Genomic DNA, 23469 nt, shown 5'->3' with positions numbered 1-23469 from the left:
ACTCAGACTTGGGCAGGGGCGTGAAGAATAAACTTTAATCTCTCTCGGGGTGGGGCCTCTAGTTAGGCTGCTCTCTGGGTGGAGTCACAGAGCCGTGCACACGCACTCGGTATAGGCAGGTGAAGCGTGGGTTCCCCCAGTTGCTCGATATCTTCACCTTGACTGCTCCAAAAGTCCTGGGAGGGTGGTTCTAGAAAAGAGTCACAGACAGGGGGCAGCTCGCCATAGGCCCCCACCCGGCCTGTCCAGATGAGTGTTTGGGAGAGGAAGGGAACACTCCATTTCCTCAGGTGGGGAAACTGAGGCTCAGAGAGCAGAATGTCCCAAAGCCACACAGTAAGTTGCTACTCAGGGGCTGGGATGGAAGGGGTTGAGGCCAGAGGACAGATAGACTGTGATGAGGAAGGCGTCCCAGCACAGCACATACGTGCTCCGGGACCCTGGGCAAACCATGCCCTCTCTGGGCTTCAGTTCCCCGTCTGTAAGAGGGAGGGGTAATATCTGCTTCTCAGGGTTGCCGTAGCATGAAATGAGATCTTGGGGCCAGATGGCTTACTGGCACCTGGCACACAGTAGGTGCTCTGTAAGTGCTTCCCCCTCCCCTTTTTGCACCCTCCCCAGAAGGGGTGGAGCCCAGTGCAAAAGGGGGCCTTGGCCTGTGAGATCTCACTGGATGGTCTCAACCTCCCAGGGAATTACAACAGGGGAAACTGAGGCCCAGAGAGAAAGGGAAGGCCCAGAGGGAATGGCCTGAGATCACACAGAACTTTTGGTTGGGTCAGGATTTGGGTCAGGGTCAGCCTGATTCCCAAGCCTAGACATTCCACTGAATCTCAGGGCTATTCCAGCAGCCACCCTCTGGTCCTGCTTCTGTCCCCAACTCCCTCCCCTCCAGGCCTCAGCTTCCCCACCTGTGGTTGGACCAGGTGCTGATCATGTGGCCTCCCAGTATGGAGACACTAAGTTTGAGGCCAGCAACCCTGGCCTGACGGGCCCCACCTGCTCAACACCTGCTGTCCCTTGAAGGAAGCACAGCGGGAGGGATCCTGGACAGGTCAGGGAAATGGAAGCGAATAGGTCTCCTCAGGGTCCTAATCTAGGCCCTGGGCAGTAGCTCTATCACTCTGGGCCTCAGTTTCCTCATCTGTCAATGGGTTAGTGACAACTGTGCACTGCCTCGGGCTGCTGGGAGATGAAGTGGGGTCCCCTGGGTAAAGCCCTGCACAGGGCTGTGTGTTCATTAGGCGCTCAACATGGGCAGGTTTTCTCGGGAACCTGGAGCTGGAACATCTGAATGGTGTTTTCGGGCTGAAACTGGAACGCCCCCAGGAACACCTCCTCCTTTGGGGAAACTTCCATGCCCTGGAGAGTCAGAACCAAGAAGAAAGTGTCAGGCACAGGTAGGACCTCTAGAAGGTGCTGCCTTCTCCCAGCCAAGACTTGCACACCTCCCAGGATGGGGAGCTCCCTACCTCTTTGGGCACTGTTCCATTGCAGCACAGAGTAATGAATAGGAAAGAGCACTGGACTGGGAGTCAGAAGGTTAGGGGTCCACTCCTAACTCTGCCATTGACTTGTAGGGTTTGATGCTTCCCTGCCCTTTCTCTGAATCTCCAGTTTTCTTATCCGTAAAATGGGGACTTAATGGTCTCTGAAGACTAAATTGGCTCTGAAAAGCTTGGGTTGAAATAAAGTACTGTTTACCCCCTTTCCTTGAAGGCTGTGATCTGACCCTGACCCTGGCCATTCCCAGCCTTAAGGTCCAGCCCCTGCAGGCTGTGGGAATTGTGCAGACAGTTTATCACAGCGCCTGGAATACTGCCATTATGAGCTGTCCCCTCCCTCAGTTAAGCATCGCTCCCGGCCAGGGCGTGCTCACGTAGATGACGAAGTCCTTGGGGGCAGCGTCCAGGCTGCCTGACAGTGAGATGGTCTTGGGGATGTGCTGCAGTGTCAGGTTGGACAGGTAGACCTTCTGGGCCAGTTGGATGGTCACCTGGCCTCTGTCACCCGAGAAGGCCCAGCAGTTGCCAGGTGTCACGTTGGGCTAGAAGTGGCAGATGCAATGAGGGCTTTGCTGGGTGGGTGGCTGGGTGAGAGCAGGTCCCTCCTCCCACCCTGGCTCACCTAGACCTCCGCGGCCCTCCTGGATGAGCCAGATCCTTCCTGTCTACAAAGCTTGGCTCGAGTACCACCAACACCAGGAAGTTTCCCTGACCGTAGGCAGCAAGGATAAGCCTTCCCCTCAGCCCAGCGCAGCGAGGGCAGGGGCCTTCTCGGGGCCCTGAGGGTTCCCTGCCCCTCAAGACTTGAGGGCTGGGGGAGGGGCCCCTTCCAGTGCCAAAGCAGGCTGTCCTTGCCCCTGTGCCTGTCCCCTACTCCTGCCTAGCCCCCCCAGGGGTCCCTGCTGTCTGCACTTGCCTCTTGCCCTTGCCCCCTGACTTCTCCCCAGAGCGCCCCCACCCCCGCCCCATCAGTTGCCCCCTTTCTCTGCCTCTGCACCCCGCTCTCCTGTTCTTACCCCTACCCCTGCCCCAGGCCCCCACCCCCTGCACTCTCACTCCAACCTCTGCCTTCAGTTCCTGCCCCCAGGCCTCTGACCACACCCCTGCCACTCTCCCCAAGTCCTGCCATTCCTCCTGCCTCAAGGATCACGTCCGGGGGCTGCGCATAGTTCCACAGCCGGATCCAGTTCCAGTAAGAGCGAGCCTTGTCGTGGCTGTATGTGGCTGACGTTTGCTCGTAGTCGATGGAGGCCCCTGTATGGGAAGTGATGGTGCAGGGTTGGGGCGGGGAGGGGTGTCTCAGCTGAGCAGCCCTGGCTTCTGCCTGGTGGAGGGGAGACTCACTATGTGCTGGGGGAGCACTTTGGAAGAGTCACTGGTCCTCTCTGGACTTTAGTGTTCTCCTCTGGGAAATGGGAGTAATAATAGTAACAATAATAGTAGTAATGATAGCATCCATTTCATAGGGTTGTTGTGAGGTTACAAGGAGTTAATACACCAAACTGTTTTTACAGCAGCGCCTGGTGCAAAGTAAGGTGCTTGCTCACTTCCATCAGCCTAGTTACTATAACCTAGTAATTATTGCTATGGCCATTATTATACCCATTTCACAGAGGAAGAAACTCCGGGCCTGAGAGGTTAGACTGACGCCTTCTGACCCTACATCTCCTTGGGCCTGGGGGTGCCCGGGTGAGCTGGTACTGTCTGCACAGGGCAGCCCGCCCTGCCGGCCCACCTCCCCGCCTTCCACGCAGCCCCTCGCAGGGGCACCTTTCACGTCGGTTCCCTCAGTCTGGAACACTTTTCCCTCCTCACCAGGTCTCAACCCAGCGTCCTCCTTCCCACCCGTCTACTGTAGCCACTGGCCTTATTTTTCCAAGGCACGATTCCCAACTGTAATTGGGCCCGTGGTCATCTCCCCAGCCAGGCAGGGACAGATCTGCTGACCCCTGGGTTTGGCGGATGATGGGTGGGGGAGGGGTGGGGAAGGGCCTCCCCACGCCACCTCAGCTGCCATGGGAGAAAACGGAAAACTGTAGCAAGGAGACCAGCTGGGAGGCAGAGGTTAGCTCTGAGGACAGACTTCTCAGCAGCAGAGTGTGCCCCAGACCAGAACTGAAATCTACCCTCTGAAGGGTTTCTGAGGAAACTGGACGTGGGCCGATTGGTGGGGCAAGGTCGGGGGGGAGGCACTCACCTATCGACTTCAGGGCAAAGTCCGGTTTTTCAATGTAATCTCCTTGGATCATCTTCATTATTTTCTGGGCCATTTTTTGCTGAGAAGGCAGAAAACCCAAGCTGTGCACTGGTGCGTTCTTACGGATCATGGTCCACAGGCATGTTCACACCAGGTGATGTGTGCCTTCAGGACCCCTCTTGTCCCTACCTGCTTGTCCCTGCCTGTTCCATGCACAGGGCTGCCCGGTGCTATGCTGTGAGGAAGCCCAGGGCCACCCCTATCCCACCCATGGGGTTACTTAGTATTTTCACATCCACTGTGATGGGCTATCACACACGCAGGACCAGGAGTCTCAGTGAAGTTAAGGGCAGGGGACCTGGAGTCAGACAGACCTTTCCTGCTAAGGGCCCTTGGGCTATTTACCACCCCCTGAGTCTCGATTTTCTTGTCTGTAAGATGGGATGATAATCGCGTCCACCTCCTACTTTTGCAAGGATTAGAGCTGAGACTCATAAAGCCGCTACTATATGCCAGGACTGTCTTCGGCTTCACATATGGTCACTCTTATGCCCTCACAGCAACCCTAGGAGGTATGTACTATTATCATCCCCATTTTAAGGAGGAGAATCCTGAGGCACAAAAGGGTGACTTGTCCAGGGTCACACAGCTGTTAAGAGGCAGACCCGGGAACTTTGGTTCCCGAGTTCAGGCTCTTAACCACTATGCTCTGTTGCCAGAGAAAGACTGCAAAGCATTTAGCACACTTGGTGCTCAATAATCACTGGCTATTGTTTTGTTAGGCTCTTCACAGCTGTGGCAGATTGTATTTTCTAAAAATGGATGCAAAAATGTCTCCCGTTCCCCGCTCTTCCTTCAGTGTGGCTTTGACACCCTTCTCATGGAGACGCGGGACTTCAGTTCCCTCCCCATCAGTCTGGATGGGCCTGTGACTATGGCAGCAGTGATGCTGTACGACTCGTGGGCTCAGTCCTAAAAGGTGAACCGCCTGCTTCTTTGGGGACGCTCACTCTTGAAAGCCAGTTGCCGTGTTGTGAGGAAGCCCATGCCATACGAAGGGACCACCTATGGGTGCTTTAGTCAACAGCCCTGACTTCCCAGCCGACAGCCAGCATCAACCTCCAGACAAGTGAATAAAGATTCCTCCAGATGATTCCAGACCCAGCTATTGGATCACCCCTAGCCTTCAAGTCTTCCCAGCTGAGGCCCCAGACATCATGGAGCAGTGACAAACCATCCCCGCTGTGTCCTGTCTGAGTTCCTGACCCACAGAATCTCTGAACATAATAAAATCGTAGTTTTGCACCACTCCGTTTTAGGATGGTTTGTCATGCAGCAGTGGTAACTAGGATAACGGCTAGAGTGTTACAGGGCAGTGATTATTACTCTATTTCATTGATGTGGAAACTGAGGCACAGAGAGGTAAGAGCTGAGCTCCAAAAGGTAAGAAAAGATATTGCTCATAAAAAGCTATTGCATCAGGGGGCTTCCCTGGTGGCGCAGTGGTTGAGAATCTGCCTGCTAATGCAGGGGACACGGGTTCGAGCCCTGGTCTGGGAAGATCCCACATGCCGCGGAGCAACTAGGCCCGTGCGCCACAATTGCTCAGCCTGCGTGTCTGGAGCCTGTGCTCCGCAACAAGAGAGGCCGCGATAGTGAGAGGCCCGCGCACCGCGATGAAGAGTGGCCCCCGCTTCCCACAACTAGAGAAAGCCCTCGCACAGAAACGAAGACCCAACACAGCCAAAAATAAATTAATTAATTAATTTTAAAAAAAACTTAAAAAAAAAAGCTATTGCATCTATAAAATAAGAATAGGAGGGGCTTCCCTGGTGGCGCAGTGGTTGAGAATCTGCCTGCCAATGCAGGGGACACAGGTTCGAGCCCTGGTCTGGGAAGATCCCACATGCCACGGAGCAACTGGGCCCGTGAGCCACAATTACTGAGCCTGCGCGTCTGGAGCCTGTGCTCCGCAACAAGAGGGGCCGCGATAGTGAGAGGCCCGCGCACCGCGATGAAGAGTGGCCCCTGCTTGCCGCAACTGGAGAAAGCCCTCGCACAGAAACGAAGACCCAACACAGCTAAAAATAAATAAATAAATAAATAAATAAATAAATTAAAAAAAAAAAAAAGAATAGGAAAATAAGAATATGAAAAGAAGCACTGAGAGAACAAAGAGAAAACCGTTAACGAATTCAGAATATATTAGCAGAAATGAAAAACTCAGTAGAAGTTTTGGTAGATAAAGCTGACAATGTTTTCTCAACTGTAGAGCAAAAAGATAAAAGAGAGGAAAATGGGGTGAAAAGAAAAACTTCCCAGAGGATTAGTTTAGGAGTTTGACATCCACATAATAAGGAGTTTCAAAAATGAGAATAGAGCAACCAGGGCCAGGGGGAAATCATCAATTTAATCACATGATTAAAGAACATTTCTTTTTTTTTTTAATTGAAGTATAGTTGATTTACATTGTTATGTTAGATTCTGGTGTACAGCAAAATGATTCAGTTATACACATCTATATGTTTTTCAAATTATTTTCTATTATAGGAAAAGATGTTGAGCATAGTTCCCTGTGCTATACAGTAGGATCTTGTTGTTTATCTATTTCATATATAGTAGTGTGTATATGTTAATCCCAAACTCCCCCTCTAATTTATCCCTCCCCCCCTTTTCCCTTTGGAAACCATAAGTTTGTTTTCTATGTCTGTAAGTCTGTTTCTGTTTTGCAAATAAGTCCATTTTTATCATATTTTCAATTCCACATATAAGTGATATCATATGATATTTGTCTTTCTTAAAGAACATTTCTTAGGACTAAAGAACACATGTTTCCAAATTAAAAGGGTTCCAAGTGTGGCCAGCCCATAGGCACATTATTATGACATTTCAGATACAAGGTAAGATGTGGGGCTTCTAGGTAAGATGTAGTAAGTTACAGAGAACCAATGGTCCCATTAAAAACAACTAGAAAAAGCAAGATAGTTTACTAAATCATATTTTAAAATCATCACTGAGCTATGAAAGAAACAGGAACAGAGGGACTAAAATTCTAGAGAGGGGACAACCACTCTAAAATGTGCTGACATTCTTAAAAACATCCCTGGGGCATTTGATGATTCTGGGCATGGGGAGGATCTGAGTTTAGGTCAGACAAGGGGCTGCTACTGGTAAAAGAGAAAGTAACAAAGTTTTTAACAGTTACATACAGTGGGTGAGACAAAATTGGAGATTTGAGGAGCCTTGACCATGACCAGTTTCCTCCATTAGATGCTAACTGAACCCCAAGACTATGTAAGAATCTAAAGGGCTACTTTGAAAGCTTCTGAAAGGCAGAATAAAACTTCCTGGTCACACAAGCCTTAGTAAACCAAGTCTCTCTGAGGAAGGGGACCCCAAAACAAAACAAGCAAGAGGTTAAAGCCTTAGAACAGTGATTCTCCTTATTATGTGCCAGAATCACTGAAGGACTTGTTCAAACATAGATAGTTGGTTCCCATCATCAAAGTATATGATTTGGTAGGTCTGGGTGGGGCCCATTAATTTGAAATTTCTAACATTTTTCCAGTTAATGCGGATGCTGCTGGAATAGGGGCCTCACTGTAAGAACTCCTGCCCTAGAAGAAATGCTACATCAATACTGAGCGGCTACAGCTGTGCTTACCTGAGGGCACTAAACCAATTATGGGTACAATTAGAGGCCGAGAATCCAAGCTTGACCCTGGCAGAGAAGGCTGCCAATGGGGTCAGAGATTTTGTATCCAAAATTGGAAACTCAAAGCCCAGAAATAAATCCACACACCTATGGTCAATTAATCTTCGACAAAGAAGGCGAGAATATATTGATACAATGGAGAAAAGACAGTCTGTTCAGCAAGTGGTGTTGGGAAAGCTGGACAGCTACATGAAATCAATGAAGTTAGAACACACCATCTCACCATACACAAAAATAAACTCAAAATGGCTAAAAGACTTAAATATAAGATAGACACCATAAAACTCTTAGAAGAGAACATAGGCAAAACATTCTCTGACATAAATCGTACCAATCATTTTTCTTAGGTCAGTCTCCAAAGGCAATAAAAATAAAAACAAAAATAAACAAATGGAACCTAATCAAACTTATGAGCTTCTGTACAGCAAAGGAAACCATACACAAAATGAAAAGACAACCTACAGACTGGGAGAAAATATTTGCAAATGATGTGACCAACAAGGGCTCAATTTCCAAGGTATACAAACAGCTCATACAACTCAGTAATAAAAAACCAAACAGCCCAATCAAAAATGGGCAGAAGACCTAAGTAGACATTTCTCCAATGAAGACATACAGGTGGCCAACAGGCACATGGAAAGATGCTCAACATTGCTAATTATTAGAGAAATGCAAATCAAAACAACGAGGGACTACCTCGCACCAGTCAGAATGACCATCATTAAAAATTCTACAAATAACAAATGCTGGAGAGGGTGTGGAGAAAAGGGAACCCTCTTACACTGTTGGTGGGAATGTAAATTGGTCCAGCCACTATGGAAAACAGTATGGAGGTTCCTCAAAAAGCTAAAAATAGAGTTGCCATATGATCCTGCAATCCCAATCCTGGACATATATCCAAACAAAACTATAATTCGAAAAGATACATGCACCCAATGTTCACTGAAGCACTATTTACAATAGCCAAGACATGGAAACAACCTAAATGGCCATCAACAGATGAATAGATAAAGAAGATGTGGTATGTATATATATATATATATATATATATATATATATATATATATATATATATATATAAAATGGAATACGACTCAGCCATAAAAATGAATGAAATAATGCCATTTGTGGCAACATGGATGGACCTAGAGATGATCATACCAAAGTGAAGTATGTCAGAAAGAGAAGGACAAATACTATATGATATCACTTATATGTGTAATCTAAAATATGACACGAATGAACTTATTTACAAAACAGAAACAGACTCACAGACATAGAGATCAGACTTGTGGTTGCCACAGGGGAGGAGAGGTGGGGGAGGGATGGACTGAGAGTTTGGGACCAGCAGATGCAAACCATTATATATAGAATGGATAAACAACAAGGTCCTACTGTATAGCACAGGGAACTATAGTCGATATCCTGTGATAAACCATAATGGAAAAGTATGAAAAAGAATGTATATATATGTATAACTGAATCACTTTGCTGTATAGCAGAAATTAACACAACATTGAAAATCAACTATATTTCAATAAAATAAATTAAAAAAAATTGGAAACTCAAGAGACCTCAAACACATGGCAGTCTTTCCCATCAAGACACTTGCCAGGACTTCCCTGGTGGTGCAGTGGTTAAGAATCTGTTTGCCAATGCAGGGGACATGGGTTCTATCCTTGGTCCGGAAGATCCCATGTGCCATGGAGCAACTAAGCCCGTGCGCCACAACTACTGAGCCTGCACTCTAGAGCCCACGAGCCACAACTACTGAGCCCGTCCTCCACAACTACTGAAGCCCGCAAGCCTAGAGCCCGAGCTTCACAACAAGAGAAGCCACCACAATGAGAAGCCCGCACACTGCAACGAAGACCCAACAGAGCCAAAAAAAAAAAAAAGACATTTACCAATTTTTGAAACTGCACGGGCAGGATGCTAGAGGGTTAAACTGAAAAACCTCTGACTAAGTCCTATAAAAATTGCAATCCAGCAGGGAGATCAGCTCGGTGATTTGTGACCACCTAGGGGGGTGGGATAGGGAGGGTGGGAGGGAGGGAGATGCAAGAGGGAAGAGATATGGGAACATATGTATATGTATAACTGATTCACTTTGTTATAAAGCAGAAACTAACACACCATTGTAAAGCAATTATACTCCAATAAAGATGTTAAAAAAAAAAATTGCAGTCCAGGTCTGAACCAGTTCAATGCATGTTTACATAGAAGTGATCAGTATACTTCATCTTCCTTACAAAGAAAAGGGGGAACTCTCCCTGTTTGAAATTATAATTATCTGGAGCATCTAGTTCTTTTGTAAACAATGTCCAGAAAACACTAAAAAATTACCAGACATGAAAAGGCAAGGCCATAAGATTGATACTCCAAAGAAAAAATGGAAAACAGGAGGAGACCATAGATGATCCAGATATTAGATTTAGCAGACAAGGATTTAAAAATAATTGTGACTAGTATGTTAAATAAAATAAAGGAAAAGACGGACAGCATAGATGAAATGATGGAGAATTTCACCATAGAATTAAAATCTATGAAAAAGAATCAAATGTATATTCTAGAACTAAACTATGCAATATATGGAATTAAGAACTTAATGGAAAGATTTAAGAGTAGATTGGACAGAACAGACTACAGGATTATTAGTGAACCTGAAGAAATATGAAGAAGAAGTATCAAAACTTAAGCACATAGAGAAAAAGAATGAAAAAACAAGCAAACCAGGTAATAATATAGGAATTATATGGAAAGCACTCTAAAGTTTAGCATAGATGTAATTGGAGTCCCAGGAGAGGAGATAGATAATGGGGTAGAAACAATATTTTAAGAAATAATAGCTAAGAATTTTCCTAGACTATTGAAAAAAAATCAACCCAGAGAATCAATAATTTCAGCAATCCCCCAAGCAGATTAAATATAGAACACTGGAGGTAAAAATAATATCCTACAAACTCTCACGAATGAAAAAAGATCACACTCAAAGGACGAATAATAAGAGTGACATTAAACTTCTCTAAAGCAACAGTATAAAATAGAACACAATAGTGGACGTCTTTCAAAATCCTCAGGGGAAAATTTCCTATCTAGGATTCTATTCCCAGCCAAATTATCAATCAAGTGCAAGGGTAGAGTAAAGGTGTTTTCAAACATGCAAGTTCTTAAAAAATTAATATACCTCTTATTTTGCTCTTTCCCTGGAAATTATTGTGGGATATGCTCCACCAAAACTTGGGATATGAGGAGTGGGGCATCAAACAAAGAGAGATCAAGTGTTTGGGGGCAGAATGGCCAGCATCTCACCTCATCTGACATGGCTTCCATCTTCTGGAGCTTGGCAATGAGCTGATTCAAGTTACCTCGAAGGTCCTGGATTTCCCCAGCATGATGTCGCACCTTTTCTTGGTACATCCTTATGAGGAAGGAGTGAGAATATGGACTGACCAATTTGTGATGCTGCTACTTTTACCCTCAGCTTCTACCTTTGCCAGTCAGCCCACAAAGAACTAGCTTCATATTTTTCCACTCTCATGGGCCCATCCCTGAACCTACCCAGAAAGTTCTTATCTCTAAAATATTACTCATGCTCTTCCTTCTGCTTGGACTGTCCAACTATCCTTAAACCCAGCTCATTCCTTCTAAATATTTGAGTATTTTGTCTGCATTTAAAGATGCTGCCACCAGGTGGTATCTTGTTGGTTAAAATTTCTTATTTGCTGAGCACTAATTATGGGCCAGGAACTATTCAAGACAGTTTACACCTTCTTTAATACACATAATTACCTAGAACAAGGTGGATGTTATACCTCACTCATAAATGGGGAATCAAAGGCCCAGAGATGTGAAGTGACTTGCATAAGTTCAGCCAGGTAGGAAGTATGGAAGCTGGGATTTAAACCCAGGTTTTCTGGCAGAGCCCACATTCTTAGCCAATACATCTCAGGTCCTGGCTATAGCTCTGGTTTTTAGGTGATAATAGGACTATTTAGCAGATTCTTCTTACCTCAAGCTCTGCAGTGGACTATTTATGCTGTCATCCTGGTGGGGTGTTGAGGAAAGCAAGGGATCTTCTTCAGATGGCCTAATCTGGGTCCAATAGAGTTTCATCCATCCATCCTCCCGCAACCATAAATCCATCCATTCATCCACTTTCCTATTTATTCTTCCACCCACCGGCCCACCCATCCACCTGCCATCCATTCAAAATCCAATTTACCCTTCTTTTTATTCATCCATCCATGTACACTTCCATCCACCCTTTCCCATCCATCTGCTCCTCCATTTATCCAATCTTTCTCATCCATCTACCCTCCTATCCATCTGCCTTACCTTATCCATTGACCCTCTCATCAATCCATGCATGCATGCATCCCTCTACCCTCCCATCTATCTACCATCCCACTCAACTCTCCATTCATCCATCCATCCATTTACTCACCCTATCCCATCTGCCCTCCCATCCATCCACTCTCTAATCCGTACACACTTCCATTCATCCATCCATTTTTCCCCCTATCCATTTCCCCCATCCCTACCTCCATTACTTCCATCCCCCATCCATTCACATTCCCATCTGGCCGTCTAGACATCCAGCATTGATCGTGTCCACCTTGTGCCTAGCATTGAGGTGGACATCGCTGGAATGAATCAGACCTGGCTCTGCCTTCAAGGACTCCCAATACAGTTGGGGAAATAGTTATGATTACAAAAAATTGCATTTATGTTTACAGAAAATTGTGGAAGGGGGGAATGTGACTACCTCTGTTTAGGTGTTCCTGGAGGAGGTGACATTTTAGCTGGATCTTGAAGCATATATATGATGAAGTTCATGAGGGGAGAAGAGGAGAGGGAAGGACAGGCCCATCAGATCCCCTTTCTCTCTAGGGCTCTTTGCTGTCCTTAGACAGGGAGCTCTGGCCATTGATTTCCTCCTCCTTCTTCTCCAGGAACCACAAAGCAAATGGTCTCATCTCAATTAAGCAGAAGAACAAACTGCCTTGAGTAGAGAGAGAAATGTGTTCCCCGGCCTCACCGTCCCACTCTAGGTGGGGGCCTTGATAAAGAAGAGATGGGTCACTTCTGGGAATGAGTGACAGGAGAGGCATCCTGGAGGAGGAACTATGCATCTGGTCCTCAAAAGTCACATTTTGGCAGGGGAAATGGGTTCCAGGTGGGTGGCATGGCAAAGGCAGAGATTTGGAGCTGGAATGAGTCAGGAACTGAGTAGGGTCCAGATGTGGTAAGAGTGAAAGGAGCTTATGAAGGTGACATTGACTGGCTGGGGTGAGGCCAGTCAGTGGTGGGGTCTGAAGAGAGCACACACTCACCTGCCAGATTTCCACTTTGGACGGCAAGTGCATAGAAAACACCCAGAATCCTGTGGGGATGGGGGAATGAGAATGAGCCATTTAAGATGAAAGGTTAAGAGCTCTGGAGTGAAGCCATCTGGATTCAAATCCCAGCCTTACTAGCACTTGGGAGAAGTTACTTAATCTCTCTACACTTCAGTTTCCTCCTCTGTAAAATGGGAATAGCAGTAATATCCACTTCATGATTGAATGATATCATATATGCAAAGTGTCTCACATAAACCAAATAATGTCTCCTCTCCCTCTCCTGTCTCAATCTTACTGGGGATAATTGGCAAAGAGAAGAAAAGGGGGTGTGGTCTCCCCTGCATTTTATGATCTCTGTGCTGCCTGAAATCTCATTATTCAAGCCATTATTAAAAGCTTGTAAAACCCATTGGTTGTTCATGATAAAACACTCAACAAACCAGGAATAGAATGGAACTTCCTCAGTCTGAAAAAGGCCATTTATGAAAACCCACAGTTAACATCATACTTAATGGTGAAAGAACTGGAGGTCTGCTCTTGCCGTTTTTCTTTCTTTCCCTTCCTTTCTTTCTTCCTTCCTTTCTTTCTTTCTTTCTCTTTCTTTCTTTCTTTCTTTCTTTCTTTCTTTCTTTCTTTCTTTCTTTCTTTCTTTCTTTCTTCCTTCCTTCCTTCCTTCCTTTCTTTCTCTTTCCTTCTTTCTTTCTTTCTTTCGCTCTCTCTCTTTCTTCCTCCCTTCCTCCCTCCCTCCCTTCCTTCCTTCTTTCCTTCCTTCTTTCCTTCCTTCCTTCCTTCCTTCCTTCCTTCCTTCCTTCCTTCCTTCCTCCCTTTCTTTTGACAGCACCGTGCAGCTTGTGGGATCTTAGTTCCCAGACCGGGGATTGAACCCAGGGCCCTGGCAGTGAAACCAACGAGTCCTAACCACTGGACCACCAGGGAATTCCCTGCTCTTGCCATTTCTATTTAACACTATCCTGGAGATTATAGCCAGGTCAATTAGTCAAGATAAAGAAATAAAAGGCAGATGACATGATGTTGCATATAGAGATCCTAAAGTATACAAGACTGGGTGTCTTGTCCAGTGTCAGCAGTAACACATGAATTTGGCAAGATTGCAGGATGCAAGATCAGTACACAAAAATCAATTGTACAGTTGATCCTTGACAACAAGGGGTTAAACTGTGGAGTTCACTTACACACAGATTTTTTTCAATAAATATACCATCGGCTCTCCATGTTGGGGTGTTTCACATCTGCAGATTCAACCAACTGCTGATCTAACTTTCCATCTGCTGTTGGTCAAATCTGGTGATGCAAAAACTGCAAGTAAGGAGGGTTGACTGTATTCATTGTACCACATGATTTTATATAAGGGATTTGAGCATCTGCAGACTTTGGTATATACAGGGGTTCCTGGAACCAGTCCCCCTGAGGATACTGTATTTCTAAACACTAGCAATGAACAATCTGAAAATGACATTAAGAAAACAATTCCATTTATAAACAGAATGTCAAAGAATAAAATACTTAGGAATAAATTTAACAAAAGAAGTAAAAAATTTGCACTCTGAAAACTACAAAACATTGAAAGAATTAAAGGAGGCATAGAGTTATTCATCAATAATGGAAAGACAGCCCAATGTTCATGGATTGGAAGACTTAACATTGTTCAGGTGACACTACTCCCCAGATTCATGTGTGGATCAATGCAATCCCTATCAAAATCCCAATGACCTCTTTTGTAGAAATGGAAAAGTTGATCCTAAAATTCATATTGTAATGTAAGGGACCCATAATAGCCAAAACAATCTTAAAAAGAACAAAGTTAGAGGACTTGCACTTCTACATTTCAAAACTTACTGTAAAGCAAACAATCCAGGGTAGTACTAGCAAACAGATAGACATATATGTCAATAGCATAGACTTGAGAGTACAGGAATAAACTCTCATATTTATGGTCAATTGATTTTCAGTAAGGGTACCAGACAATTTAATGGGGAAAAGAATAGTCTTTTCAATAAATGGTGCTGGAACAACTGTATATCTACATTCAAAAGAATAAGGTTGGACCCTTACCACACACCATATACAAAAATTAACTAAAAAATGAACCATGGACCTCAATGTAAGGGCTAAAACTATAAAAATTTTAGAAGAAAACATGGGAGTAAATCCTCATCACTTTGGGCTAGGCAATGGTTTCTTAGATATGACACCAAAAGCAAATATCACAAAAGAACACACAGATAAATTGGACTTAATCAAAATTTACAATTGGCCTTAATCAAAGGACTTTATCAAGAAAGACAACCCACAGAATAAGAGAAAATATTTGCAAATCATATATCTGATAAGGGACTTGTATCCTGACTATATAAGGAATTTTTAGAACTCAATAATAAAAAGTCAAATAATCCAATTTAAAAATGGGCAAAGATCTGAATAGACCTTTCTCCAAAGATGATATACAAATGGCCAATAAGCACAAGGAAAGATGCTTAACATCATTAGTCATTAGGGACATGAAATAAAAACCATAATGAGATATCACTTCACATGACCTAGGATGGCTGATAAAAGACAGACAATAATGATTGGAAGGGAGATCAGCTCAGTGTTTTGTGTCCACTTAGAGGAGTGGGATAGGGAGGGTGGGAGGGAGACGCAAGAGGGAGGAGATATGGGGATGTATGTATATGTACTGCTGATTCACTTTGTTATACAGCAGAAACTAACACGCCACTGTAAAGCAATTATACTCCAATAAAGATGTTAAAAAAAAAATAATGATTGGAACCCTCACACATTGCTGGCAGGAATGTAAATGGTGCAGCCATTTGGAAGAGAAGTTTGGCAATTCCTCAGATAGTTAGAGTAATCCAGCAATTCTACACCTAGGTATATACCCAATAAAATTGAAAACACGTGTCCATGCAAAAATATTACAGGAATGTTCATAGCAACTTTATTAAAAACAGCCAAAAAGTAGAGACAACCCTAATATCTATCAGTTGATGGATGGATAAACAAAATGTGGCTCACCCATACAATGGATTTTCAGCCATAAAAAGGACTGAAATGCTTACGTATGCTACAAAATGGATGAACTTTGAAAACACTGTAAGTGAAAGCAACGAAAAGACAACATATTGTATGATTCTATTTATGTGAAATGTCCAGAATAGGCAAATCCATAGAGTCAGAAAATGGATTAGTGGTTGCCTAGGTCGAAGGGGAGGGGACATGGGGAATGACTGCCAGGGACTGGGAAGTTTCTTTCGGGGGCAGTGAAAATACTGGAATTTGTTAGTAGTGATGGGTGCACTACTTTGTGAATATACTAAAAACTGCTGTATTATACATTTAAAAATGGCGTGATTTATGGTATGTCAAGTACGCCTTAATAAAGGTATTTAAAAGAATCTTATCTGTTGGGTTATGTTGCCTAGGAATTTCTAATTTCCTAGGAAATTCTCCCCCGGCTCCAAACCCCGTGGTGCCCTTAAGTGGAAGGAGGAGATTCCTTTGCTTGAAAAAGCAAAGCTGTGATGCGGAGGTGGTGGTGGTGTCTGGTAGGAAGCCATAGAGACCCAGAGAGACAGAGAGAGAGAGAGAAATAATTATCATAACATGGTCTGGGGAGAGCTTTACAGTTTTCATAGTTTTTCTTAGCTTTCAAAAAATTTTTAGTCATTGTTTCATTTAATCTTCCGAGCAACACTGATTAGACAGATGAGGAAACTGAGGCTCCTAGAGGGGCAGTGTCTGACCCAGTGTCACATAGTCAGTGCCAGAGCCCTCACTCTTTCCCTTCCCAGGATGGGCAAGAGCCCAGGGATACCTCCACCTGGGATGGGGCAGGGCTCTGGACACGCACCCAAAACACAGAGAATCAGAACACCTGTCTTTTCCACGAGCTTGTGGAGGAACAGCTTGCATCTGGAAGACAGAGAAGCAGTGGTCAAGGCGAGGTAGGGCTTTGCACAGCCTAGTAAGTCTTAGCCTGGCTCTTGCCCCGTTCCCACCCCAAGAGACAGGTTCCTTCCTGGGCAATGACACTCTCTCCCTAATGCTGGCCGTATTCTGTGGCTCCACAGTGTCTCAGAGGAAAGAAAGCTCTTACCTCAGTATCTGGGGCCATCAGAGATCAACTCACAGTGGTCACCCATGTCCTTCTCACTCCCTCTCTCCATCTATATACTGTTTGTCCCCTCCCTTCTTCTCTCCCGGGAAATGCACCCTTCAGGGTTTCGTTCAAATGTCCACTCTGCCTACAACCTCCAGAGTCAACACTCCCAGCTTGGCACTGTTTTTGGTGTCTGCCTGCCCCACCCAACTGGGAGCTCATGAGTGACGGAGGCCAGGTTGGGCCCAGAGCAGGCATTAAGGAAGCGTTTAGAATATAAACTTTAAATGAATGAATGAGGTGGAAAACTCTTGCAGGAATTTAGAGGCATTTGCATGGGCAGGGAACAGAAAGGGAAAGAATGGGACAGGCGTTGCAGGCAGGAAGAACAGCCTGTACAAAAGTATGGAGGTGGGAAGAGGAACAGTGGGTCCAGGGAGTGAGAATCCTAGCCTTGCTGGCCCAATGGATCCACAGCAGAAAGCAGGATAAGAGGAGCTTGGAAAGAAAGGGTGGGACAAGATTTCAGAGGGCTACAGGCTGAGGTGCTGGAGCGATGGGGAGCCACACTGGGGTCTGGGGGGAGGCGATCCGATAAAAACCAGGTTTGATAGCTTATCTGAGGGGAGGTCCAAACCAGTGATGGGGTTGCCATGGTCACCAGCGCACAGTTCCAGCCCCCATAACCCTCCCCTCACCTGCCCTGCTCACCTGCAGGTATTGAACAGAACCTGGTGGGCCTGAGTCCTCAGGAAGCAAGCCAGGCAGGTGATCCAGGCTGTGGAGAAGACAGGAGAGCAGTGAGTAGCTGCACCCTCATTCTTATCCTGCAACAACTCACAGGGGCGAGACCCTGTTGTTGGGAGACCCTCTCAATTTGCTATTCGAGCCCAGGACAGTCCTTTGCTCTACTTATGGGTAAGCACCAGCTTGGAGTGAGTACTGGAACTACAGTAAACCCACTAGCAACCGGCGGTTAATAAACACTTAAAAGTGACTCAGACACATGAAAAGTCTGAGATGTCCTTGCTAATGTCCATTCCCAGACACTGAGAGCTTCTCAGTAGAAGAGTCTTTGTCTGGTTCATCCCCGGCTGCCTAGCATTGCCCCGCATTGGGGAGCTAGGCAAAAAGTAGGGGTTCAGGATGGATGAATAGGTGGAAGGATGCATGGATAAATGGAAGAATGGGTAAGAGAATGGCTTGGAAGATAGATGAATAGGAAGATGAATAAGAGGATTGGAGAATGAGAGGGGCGTTAGAAGGATGGATGGGTTGATGACTGGATGGATGTGAATATTAACAAATAAAGGTATGGGTGAATTGATGGCTGACTCAGTGAACGGATTGGAGGGATGGATGAACTAATGGGATACATGGATATTCCAAAAGGTGGATATGTGAACAGATGGTTGGGTAAATGACTGAGTGGATGAATAGTGGAAGTGTGGCTGGATGAACATAGAAGACTGATCTTTAGGGTGTGGTCAGAACCATGTCCTTGAAGTGAGGATGAGTTGCATCGAACCATTCCCATGACCTCAAGGACCAGCCTGGTGGCAGAGTAGAAGAGGGCTGGCAGTTAGCTTCTCCTCCAAACAGCAAGTCTCTCTCCTAGTCCCTCTCTCCAACCGCCAAAGAGATCCTCGCTGGAATGACACCCCTGACACCTCTGAAGGGAAGACCTCCAGAGCTCAACCTGCAGCCCGCCTTGAGGCTGGGCCCTCTTCCCAGGCCCATGTTGATGGCCAAGGCAGCTCTTCAGTGTATACGTACACATACATCCCAGCATGCCCTGGGTCAGGCCTGAGGCAATGATGTGGATAGGCAACAGGAAGGCGTCACCTGCAGAGAGCACAGGGCTGTCATGTCACTGCCAGCCTCTGGGACATGGTGCCTGCAGACACCAGGGGAGCATCCCTGCCCCCTGCCCTGCCCCGTCCCTTGCTGGGTGACCCTGGGTTGTCCATTTGACATCTTTGAGCCTCAGCCCCTCACTGCCCACAAAGACCCTGGGATCCCCTCTCCCCTCCCTTCTCACTCGTGTTTGACAAAGGCTCCTCTGTCATCCTGCAGATGTTCCGGCCTCGTTGGATGATCCTGGCGACAACAAGATTCACAATTGCATTTTACAACTTACAAGGAGCGTGGTGTCCCCATTTTCCAGATGGAGAAACTGAATTGCAGAAAAGTTTGCTCAAGACCACAGGACCGCGAATCAGGGAGAGACCCAGGTCTGGCTGACCCCCGATGCAGGTCTCTTTAGAGGAAAGGACTCAGTTTGCTGTGGCAGTCTTCCAAAAGCCACTCCCTCCTCTTACTGGCAGAAGGCTGATTTTGGTCCTTTGTCCCCTTCTCCCCTGAGTGATGTAGATGGTCCTGATTGGTCTCAGCCTGTTGTATTCTCAGTCCCCTTGCTGTTGGCACAAGGATGGGGAAGTCTGCAGGGGTGAGGTGTGGGGGTGGATACAGGGGTCTGGGACTTGGGAGAAAAGTTTTCTCATTGCTAAGCTGAGACCTACAGGATGCAATACCCACTCTCCTTCCACCCTATATGGCCATGCTTCTGTATGACCCCTGGGACAGTGGTAGCCATCTTGTGATCATGAGAGGGGGCCAAAAGGGAGAGCAAAAAGATGGCAGGAGGGACTTCCCTGGTGGCGCAGTGGTTAAGAATCCGCCTGCTAGCGTAAGAGACATGGGTTTGAGCCCTGGTCCGGGAAGAACTCACGTGCCACGGAGCAACTAAGCCCGTGAGCCACAACTACTGAGCCTGCACTCTAGAGCCCACGAGCCACAACTACTGAGCCAACGGGCCGCAACTACTGAAGCCTGCGTGCCTAGAGCTTGTGCTCCACAATAAGAGAAGCCACAGCAATGAGAAGCCCGGGCACCACAACAAAGAGTAACCCCCACTCACCGCAACTAGAGAAAGCCCGCGCGAAGCAACAAAGACCCAACACAGCCAAAAATAAATAAATAAATAAACTTAAAAAAATAAAGATGGCAGGAACCTGCGTCTTGGCTGGCACTGCAGAGCCTCAGAATTAATGTTCTCTGGAGCCACCCATATCTTGGGACCTTTGAATATGTGAGATAAATTTTCTTTATTCCTTAAAAAATTTTTTAATTGAAATATATTTGTACAATATTGTATAAGCTACAGGTGTACAATGCAGTGATTCACAATTTTTAAAGGTTATAGTCCATTTATAGTTATTGTAAAATATTAGCTATATTCCCTGTGCTGTACGTTTTTCTTTCTTTTCTTTTTTTAAAATTTTTATTGGAGCGTAGTTGCTTTACAATGTTGTGTTAGTTTCTACTGTACAGCAAAGTGAATCAGCTATACATATACATATTTTCTTTATTTCTTAAGGTAATGGTCTCCAAACATCATTTTTTATTATACTCCCAATGTTGTTTATATATATATATGTATAGCTATACATATCTATCTATCTATCTATCTATCTATCTATCTATCTATCTATCTATCTACAAGTGTGCTGATATATTATTTGTCCTTTCAAATGTACAAGCTTTATTTATACCTTCCTGAGGAATATAAATTAAAAGAGGATGAGCTAAAGGAAAATACATACTGAAGTTCTAATAATTTTTCCCCTTACCCCAGTGAACTGTTTTGTATACCCTCTTGGGATATACACCTGTTCTGGGGGCCCAGAGGAAGGCATCATTTTGAGTTGGAATTTCCATCACCTGCAGCCAGAGGTCTCCTACAGATAAAGATGGCAGAGATGTGTGTTTTCTCATTTACTATCTGTCTCCCTCACGTGAGCTCCACAGGGGCAGGGAGCACACCCATCTGGTGCAACACCGTGCTCCCAGCACTCTGCCCAGTGCCTGGCACACAGCAGGTGCTCAGTAAACACGTGCTGAAAGGATAACTGCTCCACCACTTCCTGGCCGGGAGACTTTAGGAAAGCCACCATCCAATCTCTCTGACCTCAGGTGCTGCATCTGTAGGCACAGCTGGTAATGCCCGCTGGCTTCCAAGAAAAGGCCGAGGGGCAGCATTTTGTAAACTGTCAAGGGCTGGGCAGAGGGAGGGGATGCTGTCCTCACCTCCTGGGTCTGACCTCCCTGGGGACGTGGACCACATTTTCGGGTGGGTCACACGAGTCCCCAGGGTTCCTTGAGGACCGGGGCATCGATGTCCTTCTCTAGGACAGGGAATTGGTGGCAGGGCTCTCTGGGAGTCGGTGAGGAGGAAGTGGCCACTTCTGCCTCCACCTCCTAGCGTTCCCTGGAAGGTGCCATGTGGAATCTTCCCTGGGTCAAGGGGAGCTGTTGGCACTGTGACCTCACAGAGCAGGTGGGGATGGTCAGCCCAGTCTCTAGGTTGGCTCTGGAACTTCCCCTTGGAGGAACCCATTCTGACCAACTTTCCACTTTAAAGATGGAGAAATTGAGGTCTCAAAAAAGGAAGGGTCATGCCAGGGACTCAGGGGCTGGACAGGGGAGAGACCTGGCATGCCAATATCCAGGCCATGCTTTTTCTTGCTCCCAGGCCCCTTTCTGCCCCAAGCTTCCCACATTCTTAGGCTGTACACGTATTTATTATGTAATGCCGAGTTTCTCCCTGGTGTTTTGTATTTTACATAATACAAAACGACGTTTATGTGTTGTTGTCTTAATAAAGTTCTACTTTTTACTGGTGAAAAAGAAAAGCATACAGAAGGGGAATGTCTGGCTGTGGTTTTTCGGTCAGTCCTGCCTGTGAAGAGCCTATTTGGATTGTGGAGCTAAAAATGAATTCACTTCTGCTCCCCTGGTGGCAGTTGCTCAAATTGCAGGCTAAGTACCTGTGGTAAATAGAGTAACTGTCCTCCAAAGAGGCTCACATACTAAAACCTGAACATGTAAATATTTTAGGTTACGTAAGGGGAACTGAAGCTTGCAGATGAGATTAAGGTTGCTAATCAGCTAACCCTGACATGGGAGAGTATCCTAGATTATCCAGGTGGGCCCAGGGTAATGATAGGGGTCCTTATAAGTATAAGAGGGAGGCAGAAGTGGAGAGAGATGACAGCATAAGGAGCCTAACTTGCTGGTTCTGAAGATGGAGGAAGGAACCATGAGCCAAGGAATGAAGGCCAGGAAGTGGATTCTCTTCTAGAGTTTCTAGAAAGGAACAAAGCCCTGCCAATACCTTGATTTTAGCCCAGGGAGACCCATTTTGGACTTCTGACATCCAAAACTGTTAAGGTAATAAATTTGTGTTTTAAGTCACTAAGTTTGTGGTAATTTGTTATAGCAGAAATAGGAAACTAAGACAGTGCCCTGAAGAATATTTGGTGAAGGGGAAGCCCTGAAATGCTGCCACTGTCATTGTTACAAGGGCCTTTCATTGGTGCATTCATTTATTCATCGAACAAGTATTTATTAGGCACCTGCTATTTGTTAAGCACAGGGGTGAGCAGAAGCAGCTCCTATTCTTGGGGTGGAGGGTAAAGTGGCTGCAGAATAGCCTGCACATAGCGAGTGCTCATGGAACAGTGCTTGTCATTGATGGTTGGGAGGAGGGGCTGGTGAGAATCTCTCTCCTTTGTTCCTACTGGCTGTCACCCAATGTCCCCTGGTGCTTGAAATGTGGAGGAAGAGGAAGTGTTCATGCTGAGAGCAAACACTGAGAGTGGCTTTGGTCAATATTTGTGCTGCTTTCCGCTGAGTCTGCTGTTTGCCTCGGCTACAGCGAAGACCAGGAGGGCTGGTCTTATGCATCAGTGGATAAACTGAGGCCAGAAGAAGGATATTAGGGAGCATGCAGCTGGCTCCGCTCATTCCTTTTTGCCTAAAGAATGGGGCAGGGGAGCATGGGCTAGGAGGCAGGGCTGGTCCAGGGGAACTCTGGTCTCTAAGGGGAGGGCCTGCTGGTTTCTGTACTTCCTGTCAGCTCTGTGGGCACTAGTGGGGACCCACCACGGGTGGGCCTGGACTCTGGGCCTGGTATATGGGCTGGTGTGGAATCAGTGGGAGCCATGGAGGGCTCTGGAGGGAGGACCTGGGGCCCCTTGTGTCTGTACCCCAGGTGAGCCATGCAGAGGAATGGAGGGGTCTTCCCTGTAGTTCTGCCATCACCTACTGTGCACACCTGTATGTACACACACAAACACATATGCATACCCCGAATGTCAGGAACCAGTCCACTATATACACATATACATACACGTACAGACCCACAGACACACTCAGTATACTAAGCCCACTTAAACATATTGTACACAAAACTCCCCACACCTGCACTCATGTAAACAGGCATGTGACACCATAAACTAAGATGGCAACACGTCCATTTCATGTGCACACCCACACACAAACACACACTTTCCTCTGATGCCAGTAATTATGACCTAGTACACGTGTGTATGCATGACTACGCACACACAACCACACACACATATAAGGACGCATATACCCCTCAGACGCTCATGTATAGACAAACCCATTCAGGGGCACACACAGTTCCTTGGGCCCCGTATAGCCAAGGCGGAGGCTGGAGTTTGTAACGCGGAAAGAGCAGATGGGCTCAGCCCTCTGTGAGTGGGATGTGCATTTGG

General features: G+C 46.1%; 1 protein-coding gene across 1 annotated transcript; it reads right to left on the bottom strand.

Moving 5' to 3' along the window:
* Window positions 1-58: 58 nt before the first annotated feature.
* On the bottom strand, window positions 59-21060 carry SUN5 (Sad1 and UNC84 domain containing 5). Its single transcript, XM_059897995.1, has 13 exons — window positions 20975-21060; window positions 18927-18985; window positions 18662-18730; window positions 17597-17663; window positions 16637-16698; window positions 12754-12803; window positions 11430-11464; window positions 10730-10838; window positions 3703-3781; window positions 2644-2759; window positions 1880-2047; window positions 1276-1362; window positions 59-190 (listed from the first exon to the last, which is right to left on the bottom strand). The coding sequence occupies exons 1-13, from the start codon at window positions 21058-21060 to the stop codon at window positions 59-61; spliced, it is 1119 nt and encodes a 372-aa protein (XP_059753978.1).
* Between the last annotated feature and the right edge of the window lie 2409 nt (window positions 21061-23469).

The sequence above is a fragment of the Balaenoptera ricei genome, chromosome 15, assembly GCF_028023285.1.
Source record: "Balaenoptera ricei isolate mBalRic1 chromosome 15, mBalRic1.hap2, whole genome shotgun sequence".
In the NCBI taxonomy this organism is placed as follows: domain Eukaryota; kingdom Metazoa; phylum Chordata; class Mammalia; order Artiodactyla; family Balaenopteridae; genus Balaenoptera; species Balaenoptera ricei.
Note: the sequence above shows the minus strand (reverse complement) of the source record. Positions and strands in the feature narration are given on the sequence as shown.

Bases quoted from the DNA above. Each gene is read 5' to 3' on its own strand.
- SUN5 (XM_059897995.1), bottom strand. From the start codon at position 21,060: ATGCCCCGGTCCTCAAGGAACCCTGGGGACTCGTGTGACCCACCCGAA. The intron at 2,048-2,643 runs GCAGGAGGAATG...TGCCACTTCTAG, and splicing joins CCCCGGACGTGATCCTTGAG to CCCAACGTGACACCTGGCAA. The intron at 1,363-1,879 runs GTGAGCACGCCC...CTGACTCTCCAG, and splicing joins CCAAGGACTTCGTCATCTAC to GGCATGGAAGTTTCCCCAAA.